This window comes from Temnothorax curvispinosus, unplaced genomic scaffold, assembly GCF_003070985.1.
Source record: "Temnothorax curvispinosus isolate PA1 unplaced genomic scaffold, ASM307098v1 QBEX01000525.1, whole genome shotgun sequence".
Classification (NCBI taxonomy): Eukaryota; Metazoa; Arthropoda; class Insecta; order Hymenoptera; family Formicidae; genus Temnothorax; species Temnothorax curvispinosus.
This window is the reverse complement of record NW_020210305.1, coordinates 787,845-810,381: the sequence shown is the minus strand read 5'-3', so window position 1 is coordinate 810,381 and position 22,537 is coordinate 787,845. Positions and strand designations below refer to the sequence as shown.

The window sequence follows — 22,537 nt, the reverse complement described above, 5'->3', positions numbered from 1 at the left end:
GGCAAGAGGTTTCTTGAGCATGCAAAACATGCCCGAAGTCTCGCAAATTCTACAGCAGTATAATTTCCACCGCAAGCGCAACTCAAGTATGTTTCGTGTTTCCAGTAGTACGTCTGGAGAGTATCGCTCGTAGAAAAGATCAGCTCACTCGCGAATATTTTAGCTTTCTACCCGTATATGTACTCGACTCATATGTATTTATACATGTAGGCGTGACTATGTTACATGTTGTATGCGTAGACACGTGAACGCACACTTATACGCTCGTACCGAGCGATGTTTCATGGTATTCGTTACAATATTGCTTTAATAACTCATCTTGACACAACTTCTGACATGCTTTCATCGACGTAACGGATGAAGGTTCACCCCAAACTTGATATAGTTATACGATCGTTAACAGTGGAAAAACGGAAAATTGAACTGCACTTATATAGAAAAAGTAATCATCCTAAGATTAAAACAAATCTAATTTGAATTCAAAATATATAATAATTATAAAGTAAAAACAAAACTAAATGCGACTTCTATCTTATTAAAGCAATATAAACGAAGAGCTAGCACATAAGATTTTATATAAAAATTTGATAAGAGTATCTATATATTTTATAAAAAGTTTATATTATATTAGCACATTAATAATTATAAAACAAGCACTCGTTTTATTACGTAAATTAAAACATATTAACTTAAACTTAAACAAATTTTAAATTATTTTTATGAGAAAAAATATATATTATAATCAATATATATTTTCGATGTAAAAACTAACAAACTCAAAATTTCTCAGCTTTAACATAGAAAAGCATTTAACGCATTTTCATATAAAAGCCTTTTCGGTTAAAAAGATGAATAGATAGCTGAATCGAAATGCCGCTGGAAGAAAATTTTTGAATGCGAAATATGCTTTCTCCTCGGAATGCGCAGCGAATACCGAGTGTACGAAAGTGTACGAAAGCTCGTCGAACGACGAGAACATAAATCTTTCATCTCTCATTAAATTTTCAAAAGATGGGTGGCGGATACCTTGCAGATTATATTACATGTACCGAGGCACATTCCTGAAATGCGCTTAAAGGAAACGTATGAATTTAATTCACTCGTTTAATAAGATGTACCAAAATCCGTGACGAGTAGAGTTAGTTCGCGATACAAAATATACAATAATTTGTAAAGTTTTAGTAGTTTTACTTGATTCTGATCATTATCCCAGGGAAGAAGGAACGTATTATTAGCTTATGCCGAGCTGCATTATTTCTGGTAAGTGTTGTCGCTACCCGGCAAAATAAATTGTATCCTATTGTTACGTCATCTCAATTAACTGAAGGAAAATGAAGCAATTATGCGAAGTCTTTGATAACGGTACGTAAACTAGGACCGTCCAATTCGCAGTCTACGGACCATAAACGCCGTAGGGATTTCAGTAGATACTATCTTCATTTAATTTGTGCAAGCGCTTCTTGCACGGAGAAGCAAGAAAAGTTCGAATCTTGCTTAATAGCAATTTGCCATGTTGAAAACGTTTCAGCTCACTTTAGACTATTTATAATTCGTGTCAGAATTCAGAATAGTATTCCATTTATGCGCCGTGTAATACAAGGAACCATTGAAGGATCAGAATACATGTATAAAATATGTACTAAAATCTAAAGAAAACTTTAGCCAAGTATATTGCAGGATTCTCACTTATTATATTATAATATATTAATTATACAAATGCTAATGTGCTTTTCACAACAAGAATATTACATCCTCTTATAATATGTCTCATTGTATTAGCAGTTATTATTTCTGTTCTATATCCACTCTTATCTGCGTTCATTTCGCACGACGTGAATTGAGCAGAAAATAGAAATGCATTGCAGAGAAAAATGCTTACAAAAAAGAGAGAAGAGACAGAGAAGAGAGAAAAAACAGGGGGGAGGGAGGGGGAGAGAGAGAGAAAGAGAGAAAGAGAGAGAGAGAGAGAGAGAGAGAGAGAGAAGGTGTCTGACATTTTCGATCATAATAAATATAGGTACGCGACCTCAATTTTTCTAAATGTTTCAATCGATGGCACAAATTTGGCTCGGGGAGATCGCGAATAGTTATACGATAACAGTATTCGACATAAAATCTGACACGTGGAACAGAAACGGAAAAGAAATTTTATTTCAAGCATGTTATCTTGTAATATCAAAGGTTGTCCCATTAATGTTCCCAAACAGTTATAATTGATGGATTTAACGCAAAAATGATTCGAGTAGCTAGCCATGTTCTGCATGACATTTGACATACATACAGTAGTAATAAAGATAGTTTAATTTAAAGTACCTTATAATGTCGTAGGTTATCCACCACGCAAGCCAACAGAGCATCACGTCCCACGCTTACTGTCACGTTTTGGATTTCCTCGGCGAATCGGGGCAATTCGGAGTCTGCAACAATAATGTAAATGTTTTAGAACAACAAAATAAAATAAATCATTAAAATACTATAGGAATTAGAGCATGACACTTATTTTTTATTGCATCAGTTTCTTTCCTAATATTTAACGTTATTACATTTAACAAAACGTAAACAGTTATAAATCCAAATGCTCAAGTGTTCTTGAAGGAAATATGGAGATTTCCCCATAGAGGAAATTCAATTTAAGATCCCTAAGTTGCAACGGCCGTCTGAGCTAACTAAGTCTGATTAGTAATTTGTTGTCCTTTTCGAAATTACACCCCGTGGTATACATAGAGATAGAAAATATTGTAAACTGGAGAGTCAGCGTACACTGAGAAACCCATTTGGTTGAATAAAACAAAATTCCTTGGTTAAACCATTTTGTTGACTGTATATGTAATTTTTGTATATGCACTTAAAAAACCATATTACGGGAAGCAAGTGAAATGTTACACGAACCAAATTTTATGTTTGAATCGATTTATTAGTTACAATAAAATTTGATTGTTACGGTAACAAACTTGCCCATCTCATCGTATCTTAAATAATTGTGTTTGTTGCGTGAACAAAATCGTTCACTTGAAAATCATAGGTTGAAAATAAGCGCGCAATATCGACAATGACGCGGCGACCGCGGCGACGAAAGCAAAGGGCGCTCTGCCGATCGTCTTCCGTTTGCCAGTCCGCGCTAGAGTCGCGACAATGCGAAAGAGAGAGAGAGCGCTACACCATCACAGCGTCATTCGTTATTCGATCACGGTTCGCGGTGCTGATACCACAGTTTCGGAAAGTCAATTCGGAATTCGTTGCGCAGTTTAGTGGACCCGGTTGCTAGGCGATTCATTGCAAGAAAAACGAACGAGATACTTTATAGTTGTAGAGAAAGATTTTCTCAAGGCTTTTCTTGTGGCCGCAAATGCGCGTGCTCGTGATAACGTGCGAGAGGTGCGTGCTGGCAATTAGCAAGCGAAGAAAAGGAAATCGACTCGACATCCGGAAATCCCTCAGGATACATCGGCGTCTGCGCACGTTGGGCAAAAGACGGATCTCTTCTGATCTCAGCGAAGCATCGAGACTCGTCCGCCAGCCATTTCCGACAGCGGAGACAAGGTCAGCCACGATAAGTACCCGGAGATTCTCTCTTTCCGTAACGAGCGGATAAGCGTGTACCACGCATTATTACTTAACGGGCTCGATACTGCCCATTCGATATTCCTCGTATAAGTCTGTATATTACACAAAAATTTTAACAAGGACTTTTTTTAACACACAGGACCTCTGTTTTCAATAGTGTACTCTTACGGTTATTGTAAAATATGCTATGGCGGATCATGTTGTACGAGACGCATTAGTTGCATTGCGGTGCGAGAGCTTAATTCCGCTCTTTGAAGGTAAGCATTTCTAATGTATCTTACTAGAGAGATATTTCTACAACTTACAGCGTTATCTTTATCTTTCTGTAGATTCCCGGAGAAATTGAGAATCTTATTGAAGAACGGAGAAATTTTTGTACACATAAAGGAATTAAACTTCAGCCATTTGTACTTCTGGTTTCTGATGAGAATGACATTACTTCATATGTCATTATGGATGATTTAAAGTACGAAATTGCAACCGTGCGTAACGAAGTGGATATATGCTTCAAGAGTTTTCAGGTTTTTAATGCAAAGTATCCAGTAGAATGCGAAAAAATATGGTATTTCTTACAATGCGCCGTATATAGATTTGAAACTGAGTTTGATTGTAAAAATCCATCAGTTTTGACTATTTTAAATTCTATAAAGACCATCACACACAACAAAGACTAACATCATTATGTTTTTTTCTTAATTAAAATTGAGATTTAAATCTCTGATTAAGTTATTACATAAATAGTTTTCTGACTGACATTTTTTATAAAATATTTTATTTTGTATTCAATTTCAATAGAAAAAGATTGATATTATGAAGATTGTTCCTGATTAAAATTTTTATTTATTTTTTGCGTAATACGTTGATTTTATTGATGGTACTTACAGTTACCTTCAGTTACATATTCATAAAATATTTTTTAGTTTTATTATAAGTTTGCGTGTAAAATTTATAAAACAATTTATGATTATAATTTTGTGATATGCGTTATTTTTTAAAAATATCGGCGTCGTCATACTGGTTCTTCGCACTTATCGTTTTATTACGATCTATCAATATAGATCTAGATCAATATAGATATGGAGCTGCTTCTTTAGTAATTTTTCCTTTTTGTTTTTAAAGAAAGTAGTTGAAAGAGAATATCAATATTATAAAATTATAATATTAAAGAGTTGTCCTACTTTATTAGAGAAATAAATGAATGTTGTTTGAAAGATTATTTTGATTTTCTTGGATCACTCTTATGGCGTGATATTTCGAAAAATTATGGCAACAGCATTGTGATACCAATTTTTCTTTTCTATGACGATTTTGAAATCAATAATCCATTATGATCTCATGCCGGTATTCATAAATTAGGTGCTGTTTATATATTACTTGCTGGTACACCGATAAAGTATTATTCTACATTAGATAATATATTTTTGGCTCTTTTGTGTCATGCGTCTGATAGAATGATTCATGGGAATCGTGCTACATTTAATATTTTAATTAAAGAATTAAAACTTTTGGAAACAAACGGTATTGAAATAGTATCCAATAATAAAAGATACAAAATATATTTCACATTAGCTCTAAACTCACATATTGATGCTTATCAAGTCATACAAAATGCGACACAACAGTTTTGAGATTGATTTTAGTTCTTTGATAAACATTTTTCCTACTTCAGGTATTTTGCGCTACGGCAATACTAACGATAATTTTGTATGTTTTTGTTAATGTGATAAATAAAAATACTTAAACGACTTTAACTGTTTATGCATTTTTTATGTGCTATACATTGATGGCTACACACGGAAAGAACGGTTTTGTTGAAGTATTTAAAAATTTAGCTAGATACAGATTTGAAAATAATTTTGTTGCACCATCAAAATAATTATAATAGGTCGCTAAAGTATGATAATAATGCTGTAAAAAATTTTGACATTTTAGCAATCAGTTCTACATAATTAAAATAATTATAGATTCACGCAATGTGATTTAAAATAATTATATGTAGAACTGATTGCTAAAATGTCAAAATTTTTTACAGCATTATTATCATACTTCAGTGACCTACTATAATTATTTTAATGGTGCAACAAAATTATTTTCAAATCTGTATCTAGCTAGTCAAAATTTTTAAATGCTTCAGCAAAATCGTTTTTTCCGATTGACGCAACAAAAAAATTCGGTTGAAAATTTTAGTAATATCAACACATACTTTTGGTTCAGAGGACAAAATTTGAGTAATAAGTCAATCACTAATTTTGTTCCATACAAACCATATTTTTGTTCAGTGAACTATATTTATGTATTGGTATTACTAAATTTTCCAACTACATTTTTGTGTTGCACCAACCACAATTCTTGTTTGCCCATATACAAACAAGAGATTTAGTTGATTCAACCAAATTTTAATTCAGTCAACTAAATGGGTTTCTCAGTGTAGCTCTGGTTACATTAATATAACCGGCACCTATTTATCATAATCTGTTAAATTACTGTTGTCTCGGCCATTACGAGCAGAAATTTTTCTCTAAAACAGACTATAGCGTAAATTAATTAAAAAATAAGCTTCTACTATTCATTCGCATTTTTTATTTATATCTTACATCGCGCGGAAACAGTTAATACTCATTGCTGAGTAATGCGTAATTGTGAGATAAAGTAGTTATAAAAGATACAATATATGATATTATTATAATAAATAATCATTTTTCTCCTCAGAGTAAATTATTTTTCATAAAATTGAAATTATATTAATAGTAGAATTATTATTATGAGTCAGTCATTAATAATTTCCTAAATCACGTGAAATCCGAAACTCTGCTAAAAAATATTCATATAAATGATTTCATATTAATCCTGACGTATTATTTTACTCGTGTTATGGTGTAATTTAATTGAGAAAAATAAGAGATATAAAAAAATGTTTAAGTTCTCAAATGTAAGGGATGAAATAACATGAACGATTATTCGCTTTGGCATCACTCATGTTAATAAATGTTCCTTTCTGCCGCGCACTATGTATCTGATCAAGATAAACCTGTCACGAACTAAGTACTTGATTAATCACTTCGACTATTATTCACTTACAAACGTTTGATGCTGGCACGCCTGCACGCATGTCTAGACAATGCATCGTCCGACCTGATTGCAGAGTTATTATCGTTAAAGCAGTGTAACGAGTTCAAGATTCAAACCGGGTCTTCCTTAAAAGCTTTTACCTTCGTTAATGTCTTTACGTTCCGAGCATCTGAATTATTTATGGGCACAAAGAACTCGCAGAGAACGGGAAACAGAAAGATAGAAGAAAGGAAGCGGGATGGAGTGGAAAATATCGTTGAGGGAAGAGAGCGAAAGACAGAACGGTGCGACAAGCTTCGAGATAAGTTTGAGTTACTTTTAGGTCTTTTAAGCGCGACAGCTCGGATACAGGACAGTGTTAATTATGCCCCCAAGTGCTTTATTATAAAACACTTCGCAGTGTTAATTGTCGCGCCTACGACGGCGACGGGGAATGAGGGAAAAAACGAATAACGCGCTTGAAGCAACTTGAAATTCATTGCGATGGTAAAATGTCAGAGTAAATGGTTTTGTAGGTCCAACTTTCTCAAAGTGTTGCGATGAGAGTTTTTATATTGTGCACATCAAGAAGATGAGACTGGAAACTTTTTATGTGACCTAAAATTCTTACGTCTTGTACAATCATTATTGAAAAATGCGCCATTTCATGTTGATTCAATAAATATTTAAGCTCTCGGATTTCGTTTTAAATTTCTTTACGGCTATTTGAAGTTTCAGTCTGGGTAAATACGCTCGTTGTCTCAACTTGATTGGTGATACAGTGTATAGTACGTTAAATTTTATCCGCGCATCAACGAGACATGCCACTGTCATAATGGCCGTCAGAGTATTCAACGTGTTAATGATAATGGGAGTGAGAATCGAGTGAAACTGCTGGAATTCGCAAGCACGTCCTCGGAAAGTCGTTATCAAACTGATTAACAAGCTTTGATTAAGGTAAGCCCATGTGTCGGTATAGCACGGAGTGCTTAATAATATGACTCGACTCCGCTCGAAAGACACAATACATTACATACTAGATATACCGTGAATTTCGTGCATAACAGTCCGCAGTTAATGAATATGAATTTCTGCCGTCACACGTACCTGCGAACAGTTTTGGAATAGGTATTCAACGTGAGCTCCCCCGTAGCTCGCGTATTATCTAAACGGAGATGACAATAACCGTGAAATGTGCGAGAGCTATTTGCTATATATTGTCTGATCTTAAAATAACTTGTCAGTTTAATCGCCATGTAAAGTACGAAAACGTTTAGTGAGATGAATTGTTAATTTATCTTGCTAAGAAATACATAGAAGATTAAATTTGAATATCTTAAGCGCGTGTGTTTTTGAAGAATAGAGAAATGCTAGACTACTGGCAAATTATATGGAATTCGAAATCTTATCATGTGACAACTGCGACAAAGAGAACATCACTTTTTATTTGCGACATTTATGTCTCATCTCGTTTGACATTATCGTACATACCGCCAAGGAGAAATCGCATTTTTGTATCTCAAGAGTTCTGACTCAGAGACGGCCTTATTTTCTCGTTAAAGAACGATTTAACGAGAAACGAAATTAAGGGTCACGCTTCTTGCCTTGGAGGCAACCGCCCCTGCGTCTGTCTATCCACGTTTCCACAGCCGCACTTCGGTGTTTTCTTAGCACACTTCATCACCTTCTGCAACCGTGCCGGAAACCGCAATAGCGTTTGGCGGTGCCAAAGGTGATTCAATGGTTTCTCATTAAGTTCCCGCTTCACTTTGTCTACCTCTTTGCTTTTTGTTGCCATATTGTCGCCGCTTATACAATAATGATACAACTCTTCGATGATTAGAAACCACGGATTGCAAAATTCTCTCATATTACCTACATTATGCCCAAAATAAATTATAAATATAATATTAAACAGATTTTTCTTTTCAATTTGCATTGTACTGAATATAACTTCTTTAGTATAATTAGAATGTAAAATATAGTTACTGCATTGTTAATAAATATATACATATCGTGCTTGTATCGTAATATTAAATAGCTGAGTTCAGAGTAGAACTTTAAATCTGTATATTATAATGAATTAATATAAGTAATATATAAATTATACAAAAAATTATATAACATTATTAAATTTTAAGTAAAATAATTTCAGAAACCGATCCTTAAAACGTTAACAAAAATACTGCTTCTACTGTAGAAACAAATTCTCAAAAACACGTATTGGTTTAATTTAATAAATTGGGAATGGTATCTGCGGTGGACTCAGAATTAAACACAGTTTCACCGTTTACATTACATAATGCCGAATCCTGATTTGCGTTTGTTATTCCATTGTATACTTTTATTCCACAGCATATCGTATCCGATGTGTAAAGTAAAACGAATATTCCGTTATACTATATATATGTTATACCGCGGTTCTATCATGGGATACGATTGCGCGGATAGCTACGGTAACTTTTATTGTGCAAACTATCATAAATTCCCGTGAAATTTCATTTCCAAACTGCGACTCGCTTTTCGGCTGCCAGCTGTATCTGCATTTTGCAGCGAACTGCGGCGAAGGACGGCAGAGGCGAATCGGGCGAGACTATTTCGTCGAGGCGCACGGGAAGAAGTTAACAGTTGGACCGGCCATTTCCGCTAGGTATTTCGATCAAGCAAGATCTTACGCGAGATAACATTGCCGATTGTTCTATGCGCTATTGCAGACGTTTGTCAGGGGGAGGGAGAGGGAAAGGGAGAAGTTTCCCCTCGTCTGTTGAAAACGCGCGACATTCGAGAAACGGTTAAAGCTGCATGACGTCCATACGAACCTACCCGGTGGAGAACTCTTCAATCGGGAATAATAAACTTTTACTGCAAACTATTTCAATGAAATTCACGCTGAATGTAGATTTTCAGCGACGAGAGAGACGCGACGACAGAATAAAACTATAACTATATGTTCGGTCTGATCGCAACCTCATCACGATGAAATGATGAATGTTCGATCATCATCGATCGAAGCAACCATTCCGAGAAAAAAATAAGTATAACATGGTCAAATGTAAAAATACATTATTAGATATAAAAAGATCTATCCGAAGATAATATCATATCGCGCCAAATTTCGGATCTGATTATATATAATCATATAAAGTTACATGTTATTTAGATCTTTTCGTATGTAATAATGTATTGTTACATCTGACCATATTATACTCATTTTTTTTCTCGGGTTATTATGACATATATTATTTTAAAATAAATCCTATACGCGTATACAATTGTGTAAGATATCCCTCTCTTCATCCGCACTCTATAAATATGTAATATAACGTAAACTATATTTAAAAAAGAAAAAAATACTTGCATGTATAAAATATTATCTTTATGCTGCCACAATGTTTGAGTAGGAGTATAAATATTCGCATCAATACAGCCAGTCGATTTGTGCGCTTCGACAAGCCTTTCAGACAAGAAAATCTTCACCGATCGAATAGTTCGAACATGAAACTCGTAGGGATTTACCTGAAATAAAGTTAGAGTTTATTGGTTTACTGAAGTAAACGGAAAAGGACTTGTGCGAAACGTGCTCAATAATCTGTGCCACGAGATTATCCGAGTGCTGGCATCGTTTCTTTCGACGTGCTTCTACCTTCGCAGCTTCGCGCGGAAATCACGATGGAATTTTAACAAGTTGCAACCCGTGCTCGGGTAGCTCGCTCGGAAAACGCACAAAGACTTATGAAAGTCATGAGTTCCCTCTCTCAGAGTAAGCATTGTTGTTCTTCCGGCTCTTTCCATGACAAGTATTATGTACCGAGCGGAAAACACGACGTGAACATTCCTATATTAAACACAGAGATCGGTGAAGATCTTACACTCAGATTGCTTTAACGAACTCACGCTCGAGAAATTAAGATAGGAAATAATTACTGTTTAATCATCAATATAGCGTCATATTGCAGAATTTCAAAGTCCTTCAGATTTCTTTGCTTTCTCTCGGATAATAAACTCCCTTTTCTCTGACATTTGTAAGCTAAAGTACTGGCTGTAATTACAACGTTTCAAAAGAGAGGATGGAAATTGTGTAAACAAAGAGGAGATAAAGAGACTGGTGTACATAAGAAGAAAAACAACGTTATTAAATTTTGCCATCATATCTCTTAGCATGAAACCTAATGAAGGAAAGTGGGGCGAGGAGAGAGAAATTCGCGTTGAAATATTAAAAAATTCTATAAATTAAGGGATTCTTTATCTCATCTCTATTTATCGCGTAAGAAAGTTTTGCAGATATCTTCGTTTCAACGGCATGCTATTAGTCATTTTTTCGCAAAATCTACATTCTTGCAGAACTGTAAGCAGTCTCGGTTTCGAAGTCGTCATATTTCAGGATTTAATCCCACGGAAAATATATTAACACTGCAACGTCAAGCGATAAATCAGGCAATAAAGGAAAGCTCGACGAAGCAGGGAGGTCGGATAAAAAGAAAATAACAGGGCAGAGAAAGTGATCTTCATTATTTTTAAAAGCACTCCAGAGGCACGGCTGGGAACCACTAAGGGTGCCGTGTGACATATATACGTGAAACCCACCCCTCGGAGGCGTTGCGGAAAGGGTGACTCCGGCGAAAAATATACTCGGCCAATATTTCTAATATTCCCGCCCCGATTCTGCCACCTCCGGTTGGCGCGCGTACAGATTCACTTTGCGCTCAAAGAATAAAAAAATTAAAAAAGAAAGAAAAAGAGAGGGAGAGAGAGAAAGAGAGAACGACCATTCGCGATCTAGACGACGACCGAAGCTAGAAAGTTTTGCATGAAATTAACGTCGGAAAAATTACTGCTATTACCGGCGGTCCCGTACGCGCGGTAAGTCGGACGGAAGTAGTAGAAGCGAGATAGCAAGACCCAGTGGTAAGACCGTGGGTAGAGCGGTCGCGATGGGCGGCCAGGCTATAATTACAAGTGTGGGGCCCTGACTAATTCAATTTTCCCCATCTGGTAGCGATTTGTAGGCGGAATAACTGCGAGGGAACGAGACGGGAACGGGCGACACGCTGGATAATAGCCGCAGGAAGTGTCGTCTGGTACGGAAACGCGTAGTAGGTAAGAGAAAAGATGAGAAGGGGATGGGAGCGCGTACCGCGGTGCAGGAGTAACGCAGTCGGCTGAGTAAATAAAGTCCCGTTTAAATGTAATATCTTGTTGAATTGTGCCTCGGGGTTGCTGCTGCCGCGCCGCACCGCGCTGCGCCGCCGCCATCTCCACCGTCGTCGTCGAAATCCGATACGCACACACTTGGCAGGTCGATACAGCGCCGGTTACTTAACGTTTACTAACTATTCACCACTCGTAGCGTATTCCCCCCCCCCTCTCTCCCGCGTCTCGTTTCCGCGTATATATCCCCCTTGCTCCCAGACCACCGTCGGAAATTTCGACAGACAGAATATCGCGCTGTAGAAACGCGAGAGAAACGTCGTTCGCCACGGCGATAAAGAAACGGGCTCGCGGATCTCACGCGTCTCTCCTCTACGTTCATCACTCGTCGTACTTTATTCCCATGCTCTTCTTTCTCGCCTCCAGCGCATCTCCCAATGACGCCGTGTGCCTGGCCTCGTGCATATTCCGCGGCAACGCGAAGCCGCGAGAGCTACGACGAAGGAAATTATTTTATTTCGCACTTCAGAATATCACCCCGCGGACTCATTCATATTCATGCCCGCGCCTGAGCACTTCGTCTCCGAAATGTGCCGGTAGTCGTGCCGGTTAGTTTAAGATTCAAGCACGGTCTTCTTATACTCGGTCTCTAACTCCGTCCCTTATTCCCTTATCGCCTTTGATTTTGTCTCTTAACGAGAACAAATATTATTTGCAATACGGTATGCCCGGTTTGCGAGGTTTTAGAGCTATTAAAATTTTGTGTCGCGCGCATTCATACGTAATACAACGTATGTTATTATTACGCGATCGTGATATAGATTAAGATAAAGATTATTGTATTTATATATGTATATATATAGTCACGTTAATACGAACTCTCTCATTTGTATTATTGCGATATAATTTTGATAATCTGTATTCACCCAACGTGATCGCCTGCATGGCTCTGTTTGATATTAAACTACAAAAAATGTTTGAGATAAGATTTAATTTTAAAGATCAAGTATTCTATTAATATTATAATTGATCTCATTTAACCTTATAAAAATATTAGGCTTAATTAATAATAAAAAATTATAAGAATAAAAATAATAATTAAAATTTAGTCTCTATAAACATTTATACTTTACCAATATTGTTAATAATTATATACATTGCTGGTTGATAGAAATTGTATCCGTTAGCTTTGTTTATTCTCCGGTTTATATCGTCATTCGCGCATGCACATCAGCGAGATGACAATCGGTTCATTTCCGCAAATTACAGCCGGATCTTATTCAGCTCTTATTCACGGCGCAAGGTCTAGTTACGAATCTGATTGTCTTACGACGAGTAAACTTCTCTTCAAATAATGCCATCTCCTTGGTTTATCTAAACAACCCCAACTTCCCACATTGCCCGCTTAACGCAGGCAACTCGGTTGATTAGGGTGCAAACGAACCGTAAACATTAAATTATTCATCATCCGTCCGACAGTGGAGACAGTTAATTAACAGTCTAACTGGCGCATGATTAGTTTACGTTATTAATGCGATATGATTAAAACTTTTTTGGGTCATGCGCTGTAAAGTGAATTCGCTTCACCTCGGTATGAATCCGATAATGGCAACTACACGAAATTATCTCTGTCCTCATTATCATTCACGTCATAACAAAATGTTGAAATAAAATTTAATAAAATTCTAGTAATCAATCATAACGTTATGTCGAAAGAAACGTGCGCGCGCGCAAATTAGAATCTAAACAAATATAATATATGTAGAATCTACATTCGCGATCTTATGCTCGCAGATTCTGCTCGTGCATGGATGTGCATACATTACCGTCATACCGATGCACTGCCCTCTGTGTTTTTACCGCCGATGCAACGCAAAGAACATCTATAATATTAAAAATCTCGCGAGAAATCTATGTAAGCGAAACATCGCAAATTAACGTCGCAAAGAAACGTCGGTTCCGCCTGGAGCGTAAGAGTTGTCGTTCCTTTTCCCGGGGAATTGGTCAGATCGTAAGATTTCCCGAGTGCCCATGTTACCGATTAGTCTCGGCGCGCACGACGACGGTGAGATCGCGTTTTGGGCGAAGGGGGAATTCTCTTCGTTGGGGAAACAGGTGGAGCGGGAAATCGGACGGGAAGGGGAGAAGGAAGGAGGAGAGGAAGGAAGGAAGGAAGGAAGGAAGGAAGGAAGGAAGGAAGGCAGGAAGGAAGGAAGGAAACGTCGAACGAGCGCGTACGGGCGTAGCGATAGACTTCTCTCCCTCGGAACGGGAGAAATTGCGGGGACAGCAAGGGAGGTGCAAGTCGAGCGGCAGCACGTCACCATTGTGACGAATGATTCGCGCGTGTTCCATGGAACACCGACGCCGACGTTGCGTCTTGCCGCGCGTTTCTGCTACCTTCCATCCCGCTACGAAAGCCGGCAGCCGACAGCCGGCAGCCGGCTTTGAAATCACGGGTGTCGGTGATATCGATCGGCGCGGCGCGGAACGGGCAAATAGAAGAGACGGTAGGATGGCGACGGAGAGGCCGGGGAAGGGGCACTTAGAGAGCTACTGCATACCGAAACTTCTCTCCGCATGGAGGTTCCATCGCGGATTTTCGCGAACAAAAAACCAGGCTAGAATCCTGTGACGAGGAAGGCGAGAATGTGGAGAATCGAGGAGGGCGATAGCGGGTGATAGCGGGCAAAATGGGAGGGCGGGGGGAGGGGTAGATGAGTGAGAGATGTGGTGGAGCTGGGCGAGATTTCATCCGACTTTTGTGACGCGGCTGATATATATTTTTATCTGACGTTGGGATTTGACTGTTCGCCGAATCACCCCTACCCAGAGTGCTTCTCTGATATCGAGCGGTAAGACACATGCAAATGGTCATTAAGCTAGCTATACCGAGCGAGAACAGAAAAAATTACTTTTGATTTGCGGGAATCAATACTTTTAACATTTGTCAGTACTTAATCGTAAAAATATGTCCATTGAGAATTTATGTTTAACGAGATAATCATATATGTTTTGAACGTAAGACATCAAAAATACGTAGAAATGACATACTGTGTAGCCACAATATTAAATATTAAAAAATTAAATAATCATGCCAGATAAAGCGAGAAATAAAAATCAAATATTTAATAACTTTTACATATAGATATTCTCGCCATTCATTCGATATTCAAATTGTATTTGCAAAATAAGATCATGTTCTCCCATTTTTGTAATTACCAATAAAAGATACAATAATTGTAACAGAAGCCTAAGTTCAATAGCAGAAGTTCAATACTGAAACGGATTACATTTTCACAAACGTACAATTATCGATGGCAATCGCCCTCTTTTCAAATATGTTCATTTATTTTTTTTGTTTAAAAAGCAAACGCGAAAAAAATATCAGTAAATTCTGAAGCGCAAAATAGCCAAAATGGATTCGAATAGTGGCAGGTATTAATATCGCAGCTATTATATACTGCATTTTGATTACATGTTAGACCGCAATACAAGCAGCTGACATTCCTTCTCTGGTTCTATAAGAGCGTAAGTCGGTCACGTTTTATATGTACAATAACAAAAAATTGCAATGCTTCACTCTAAATGATTATGCATATGTCACTCTTTAATATGCAATAACGAAACTCGTAATTGAAACGACTGCATCGCTTTTTATTTTACCAAACGTTTGACGTGCGCTGTCCATTGAATAACATTTATAGCTTGTTGCTTGCATTATGCAGCCATCATGCGATTTGACAAAAAATAACTTATTAGCGCTCACCGTTTCGTAATGATCGATATGTGACACAAAAAACGGGCGGCATAAAAATACATTGCTATTAGGTGACAGCATTCGCGCGCGTATACGGGGAAAAGGGATTATTTTCAATAGAGATTATACATATAAAACAATCTGCTCACCCGATACGGTGATAAGCCCACCGTCGGTTTAACGTCGCGGTATAATATCGAAAAGAGCTTGAGGTCGGTGGTGCGGGAAAGAATCGAATCGCGTGGCAGGGAGGAGAGGGAAAGTTATTTTACAAGCAAGCGGATATGCCGAGGCGCGAAATGGCCCATTTCACGAGGTGCCCGCGACTCCACGTACAATATCTGTCGACACACACGTGTGCGTCCCGTACACGTGCAGCAATCGTTAACGTAACGCGAAAGCGCTGGTGTTTCCTAGTTTATTTTGGCCTTTAACGCAAACAACAAGGACGATAATGCTCGGTCCCGGTTGACACTCGCAACGCGCAGCCACGCGAGTCCGATTTTCGACATCGAGTGCATTCCCACAACATCCCACGGGATCTAGCGGCTTTCGCTAGTGATTTCCAGTTGGATTGCGCTCGTCAACGTATGGTCACTCACTGTTATTGTAACTGTCCGATAATGATGCATCCTGCGTACCGTGATGATGACCCGATGTTTGTCCCAGTAATAGATTCCTCGCTTGTCGTCCTGTAACACAAAAGAGTGCAAGAGACGTTATAGAGAATTCAAAGATTGACTATCGCAAAAATTTAAGATAGCAGTTGATAAAGAATTTTATTTCAAAGTAAATTAATTTCTAAAAACCCCGATTGTTTGCACGAGGTTGTCATAACAACGATATATCAACAGTGAAACAGTATCAGAGATCGTAGAGCGTGCCAACGTGAAACATATCGAAAATCCGATTAGATCAAAAACGTTTGCGAATCAGTTTAATCGAAATCCATTAAATCGAACCCGTGATTTTCGAGTACTCTGATATTACTCGTGAACTCGATTAACGGACGAATATTCTGGTACAGAGAATACCTACTCTACGCTAACAGCACCGCATTCAACCCGTATCTGTTCCAAAATATTTGTTTGTAAAATCGAGAAATACGGTTGAATCTTCTTTTATAATCTAAAAAACAATGCAGTCAAAATATCATAAGTTATAAAACACTCTATTCGTGTCATTTCGTTATATCATACAAACATATATGTGAAAGTAGAAGATATAAGTTCAAAAAATCTGCACTTATTGTTAAACGTAACGTTAATTTTAACACCCGAGAATGTAATTTAATATCCATCGATTTTCCATAAAAAAATTGATAGTCATCCTAGAAAAATTGATAGTACTTCTCATAGTACCACTGTATGAATATGAATTGTCACGCTGGCGAGATGAAACAACACATATTAGCGATATTTTGTCCGCAATATGTCATTTTGAAACAGTTTCATAGATTTATATGCGAGATGGTGCATCGAGGTGACACGTGACATGCGATGAACACGGGCATACGTCGCCAGGAACATCGTTTACGCCGTTCACAAGTGACGCGCGTCACTTTGAAAGCACAACTTATGTGACTTATGAGAAATTTATCTTCCCTTATCGCATCAAAACGCGATGATCATAAGAGTGCATTAATCTATTATCACATTAAAGAAGTTTTATCTATAGGAAAGAATTCTCGAGCACGATGAATCATGAATGTAAGGAAATTTAATTTCAAAAATTACATTAGTAATATTGATTAAAAATTTATAGAAAATAGAGATTTGTCATGGTCGATAAAAGGACCTTAATGATTCGATTTGACTGTTCTAGTCGAAGTAATCTTGCAAAAAAATTTATAATACAGCGCAAAATTTATTGATCTATTATCACATTAAAGGAGTTTTATCTATAGGAAAGAATTCACGTGCACGATGAATCATGAATGTAAGGAAATTTAATTTCAAAAATTACATTAGTAATATTGATTAAAAATTTATAGAAAATAGAGATTTGTCATGGTCGATAAAAGGACCTTAGTGATTCGATTTGACTGTTCTAGTCGAAGTAATCTTGCAAAAAAATTTATAATACAGCGCAAAATTTATTGATCGAGGGTTAAAAGTTACGAAACTCGATACGGCCTCGTCATTCATTTGATCATCCTTCTACAATCGCTCACTACACTATGCGAAAATAGGATTTCGAATGACTATGGTGGTGACTCTCGAGCCCAGCTCTGACTAGTGTAAAATTACAGCGCGTTGTGTTAAAATGCCTCACGGTTCTTTTTTATACGGTTGAAAAATAAATCTGACATTCTCTGGTTCGCATATATAGCCATTAAATCTATCGATAATAAAAACAAATCATAACACGCAAGTGCATCTTAACCTGTGGTCGAATCAGAGCAAAGTTTTTAAACTTATCTATAAAATAAATACATTTAGCCAACAATTATTATATTTGTTAACTTTTACACCAATTGTAATTTTTAACGTAGTATGACGATAAGGTTTTTCATAATTCTTTTTTTTTTGGAAGATGAATCTCTGTGAACAAAGATATAAGCTCTTCCATTAAAAGTTCTGTTTTCGCTACTTTTTAAAAGCGTGTTATACTGGAAAAGATATATGGATGCTTTGTCAAAATGTTTTTGTTTATAGTCTTTTGCATCTTACACTTGTAAAACTGATGTCAGCGTAAAAAATAAATGCGATAAAAATTTCTCTGTAAAATTGTTTTTTTACCCAATTTTTATCCATTTCTTTAGAATATTCGGAGCCATTAGCAATTTATATATTCTGTTCAGAATTAAATAGTTTATCTTAATTTAAAAAAATATATATAATATACGCTATGTTGTTTACACAATATTTGCAACATGTAGGTCAGTGCATACGAATCGTTGAAAATTTTGTGGATGGTAACGCGTGATAACGTTATAATATTTTCCAGCGAATTCGAGGTGACGAAACTATCTAAACTTGGAGATTATGACAACCGTTTGTCGCGAGTTTAACGATGTTCAGTGACGGTGCTTCCCCAATAGTTATATAACTTCGTGCGTCTCATAAATGCGAGCCACGGAGCAACTTGAGGATAATTACATTCGCAGATGACAGAGAGTAAAATTACTTGCATTATGAGCACGAGAGTAGTAGATTACACGAGGGAAATGTAAATTTGTAAGAGCCAATATATACGCATGTTTTGTGTCTTTCGCGCACAAGTGAAAATTTGAAATTACAATTACGCACTGCGAATAATTGCGCGGCGCGTTGCAATAAATTAATAGCAAACATAAATCTGTCGAAATGCTTTGTTTCATTTAACTTTGACTTTGCGCAAAAAATTTATAATAATTTCCACGAGATAACTTCACGATAAACGTTTAATTTTGAAATAAATCTATTAGGGAATTTACAGGAATTCATTTATGACATAGATATTTTGCAAGCGTTTACCGTCGAATTAAGCCATTAAAATACTATTTATTTTTATAGTTTTAATACATATATATCTAGAATACGTTTATAATACATCGCATATAAAATCTTTCCTAATTCAATATTAACTGCGCGAGAAAAATCACAGAAATATCAACAGTATGCTTTTATACTTTATGATACTTTTGTTAAAATTCTTTTCTTTGTGATTCTAGTGGGTTTTCAATTTTTTTGTTACATTCAAACTTGGATAACTGAATTCCATCCATTGACCACGACTGTTGTTCCGTTCGCGAGCTTCGCTAACGGTGTACTGCTAAGGAAGGTTTCATTGTTGGAGTTCGCATACGAGCCATTCTGCCGTTGCTTTTTTTCTTCTCTCTCTCTCTTTCTCTCTCCCTCTCTCTCTCTCTCTCTCTCTCTCTCTCTCTCTCTCTTGCGCGCGCTCTTTTTTCTCATTCGATACTGGTACAACCGCCACTATGCAATTGCACAACTGCATTTTCTGCACTATGGCGCCGATACTTCGAGCGGCATTTATATAGGACATAGCCTCTTCATGAAACTGCGAAATCGCGTGCGTCCGTGGTAAGATTAATGGACCAATCTTGGCGCCGGGCGCGGTTACGCGCAATCAGGAGACAGCTTTTCGGAGCTTCAGCCTTTCATCGTGATAGCGACGTAGATACATACGTGCTAGCTAGCGGTATGCTACGCCCGGCTTACGCAGTTCAGACTATTCAAGTCTGCGGTATTTACTTTACGTTCCGCCACGTAAGCTCCGTGAAACGTAACCTGCGCTTTACGTGGCAATGTAACACGACCATAGGATTACATTGTATGCAGAGTGAGTGAAAAAAGTTGCGAGCATGCTGAAAAATTTTATATACAAAGTGACATCGTCGTTCTCCATATCGCGCGAAGTCTGAGCAACGATCAGTCGATCGTTCTGACCGATTAAAAAACACAGGATTCGAGACAGTTAATATTGCACAGCTCTTTATTACGTTCAAAAAACGGAAGAAACGGAAAAACGTTGTAGACGGTTATCGAACAATGTAATATTTGTTACAGACGATCGGGTCACTGGGGAACGGAATCGATTTGTCTTTTCTAGTGAATTCACATCGAAAGGTCAAACTGCCAGGAACTATTTATCAAGAAACCGGAATACCAGAAGGAACGTTAAAAAAAGGGAGGAAAGTCGCAAGAAAGAATAATGAACCCGGTTGAAAAATCGAGGGACCTCCACCAAATTATTGTTACTTTCTTCGCATTGTATTTTATTCGTTGCTCTTCTATAAAATATTGTCGTTTATCGGTCTTTGTGAAATCGTATCTGTTACATTAAACTTATTGTCAATAATCTTGTTATTTCTCTTATATTTCTATGTATAATACTTCTAATTGATATGTAGAAGAGAAGTCTAAATATGTATATAAACCAATCGAGAGAAAATCTGCTATCGCAAGATTCATATTAATTAATTGTAACATATTCACAAGAGCAATATGGATATAAATTAAAATAATTATCAGACTCTCTGGAAATATAATCTTTTATTTGCAGAAGGGATTGTGTGTTTAATAATTTTTCCATCTAGATATAATTAATAGTCCTTCATTGTTTTCATTATCGAATTAAATAAATTGAAATATAAGACAATGAAAAGTGAAAGCAGATTACGTCTTTTTTTATCCAGCGATATTATTTTATGTGATAAGTATTAACTTCCTTCTTCCAACTATTCCAAGAGCACTTTCAGTTGGATTAACTTTATTGTTCAAAATGCGTATGACAGCAATATTTCCACGGATGACAATAATATTTCCGCGTTTCTCGTATAACATTTTCTCTTGAACGTACCGTTCCCGCTTCCAGAACGCTGATTCTCCGCGGATAATGAAAGTCATGGTACACATAACATAATTTTGTACACATTGATTATTCACTTTGTCCCGCTCAATGGTTCTCGACCGCATGTAAATCCCCGAAGGATCGCAAGTCTCCAAGCGACACTAGGAAGTTGCACGATGAAGTAAGATACGACGCCTAATACAGCTTTATACACCCAAAGGAGTGTTTTACCCAAGTTGGTTCGTTCCGGTCTGTCGCCACTTTTCCGATAGGCTCTTTAACTAATTCAAGCGGCGGGACCGTAACAACTGAGATAAAATTCAACGGAGGATTAAAAAGACAAAGGTCGGAGAGGCAAAATACTCAACTAGCGCGTATCGCTCGCATATTAAATCAGTGAACATCTCTACCCCGTTAAAACTCAAATTAATTAATTAATTAATAAAAATGGGGAAACTTGAAAACTAAAACCGTATTCTTTCATAGTTAACGTCCAAACTACTCGTAAAAGAATAAAGCAATTCCTCTTATTTTAATGATGCTTTTGCTTACAATTATAAACTCAAAATAATCTTCGATAATCCCGCGCGCCTTGGAGTTCCGCTAATTGCACCTCGTATTCAGCTTTTAAATTTAATTAATATCTTCTTCAGTTATTGGAAAATACGTCAAAGCGCGGATATTCGCAATGGCTACAAAGATATATACGAATCTCGAGAGGTTAAGGATATCACGGAAATCTGCAGAGGAATAAATTTAATTTTACACTCCAACCATGTTAATCCTTTTCTCTTTATACACTGCCTGGATTTCCCTCCTATAGGTTGGAGAAGAGAGAGGTGCAAAGTTGCAAACAGAAGTAACGCGAAGACCGAGAGTGGAGGATGGCCAAGAAGGTGAAGAGGTGCAACGGGATCGGGAAAACGGTACAGTGAAAAGGGGAAAGATAAGATCTGCAGGAATAAAAGGTACTAACTCCGACGTACCGACAGGTTGAAAAACTAGGTAAAATTGGATCTCGGAGCTGTCTTCATTCGCGGAAGCGTAGAAGTGGCAATCGCGGAGCAAATTAAGCGGAGCCATCGTAAAGGAGCGAAAATGGTTATGCCCTGTCCTAAACTTACCGCCCTTTCTTCCCTCTCTTTTTTCTAACTTTTTGCGCCCCCATTAAATAATAGATGAATCAAAGTAATGTGCCCTTATCCGCAGCGGAGCATAGTTCGCTTCGGGCTAGGGGCAAGTTTCTAAGGCCTCTCACAATCTCCCTACAATTCCGTAGTCATAGAATTTACAAGGTATCGACTTAGTACATTAGAGACTTCATTTTCGCATCCACAAATTTTGACTTAATAAAAAAATCCATATTTTATTTAACGCGAAAAAATATAGTTTATAAAAGAAAACATATGGATAATATCACGCTTCTTTTATCGTATGTTTAATTATAATTTATATAAACAGATTTACAGAAATCCATTTACCAAACGAACATAAAATTAGAACATGGCAGAGATAAATGTAGAGCGATATTGTAAAAGAATAACATTCTCGTTTTAAAAATATTAAAAAAGCAGAGGCAAATCACTGAGCAAAAAAGCATATAAAATAATAATTTTTTAATGAAATGTATAAAATAAAAACATAGGTCAAAGTTTCTTGTTGATTTTTATACATATATATATATATATATATATATATATATATATATATATATATATA

At 36.9% G+C, this 22,537-nt stretch overlaps 1 protein-coding gene and 1 long non-coding RNA gene across 8 annotated transcripts in view; one reads left to right on the top strand and one right to left on the bottom strand.

Moving 5' to 3' along the window:
• LOC112455208 (neurotrimin) overlaps nt 1–22,537 on the bottom strand; it is a 175,304-nt gene that overhangs the window by 25,369 nt on the left and 127,398 nt on the right. For 4 of the 7 annotated variants that reach the window (XM_025017013.1, XM_025017006.1, XM_025017037.1 and 1 more), the window contains exons 2-3: nt 16,123–16,212; nt 2,314–2,417 (exon numbers count right to left, since the gene is read on the bottom strand). In XM_025017013.1, coding sequence (XP_024872781.1) covers nt 2,314–2,417; nt 16,123–16,212 — 194 coding nt within the window. The remainder of the gene's footprint in view (nt 1–2,313; nt 2,418–16,122; nt 16,213–22,537) is intronic. The other 3 variants (XM_025017030.1, XM_025017041.1, XM_025017022.1) reach the window with 1 other exon arrangement.
• Nucleotides 2,817–4,336, top strand: LOC112455256. Its single transcript, XR_003040844.1, has 3 exons — nt 2,817–3,540; nt 3,704–3,821; nt 3,894–4,336. It is a non-coding gene; the product is annotated as an uncharacterized LOC112455256 (long non-coding RNA).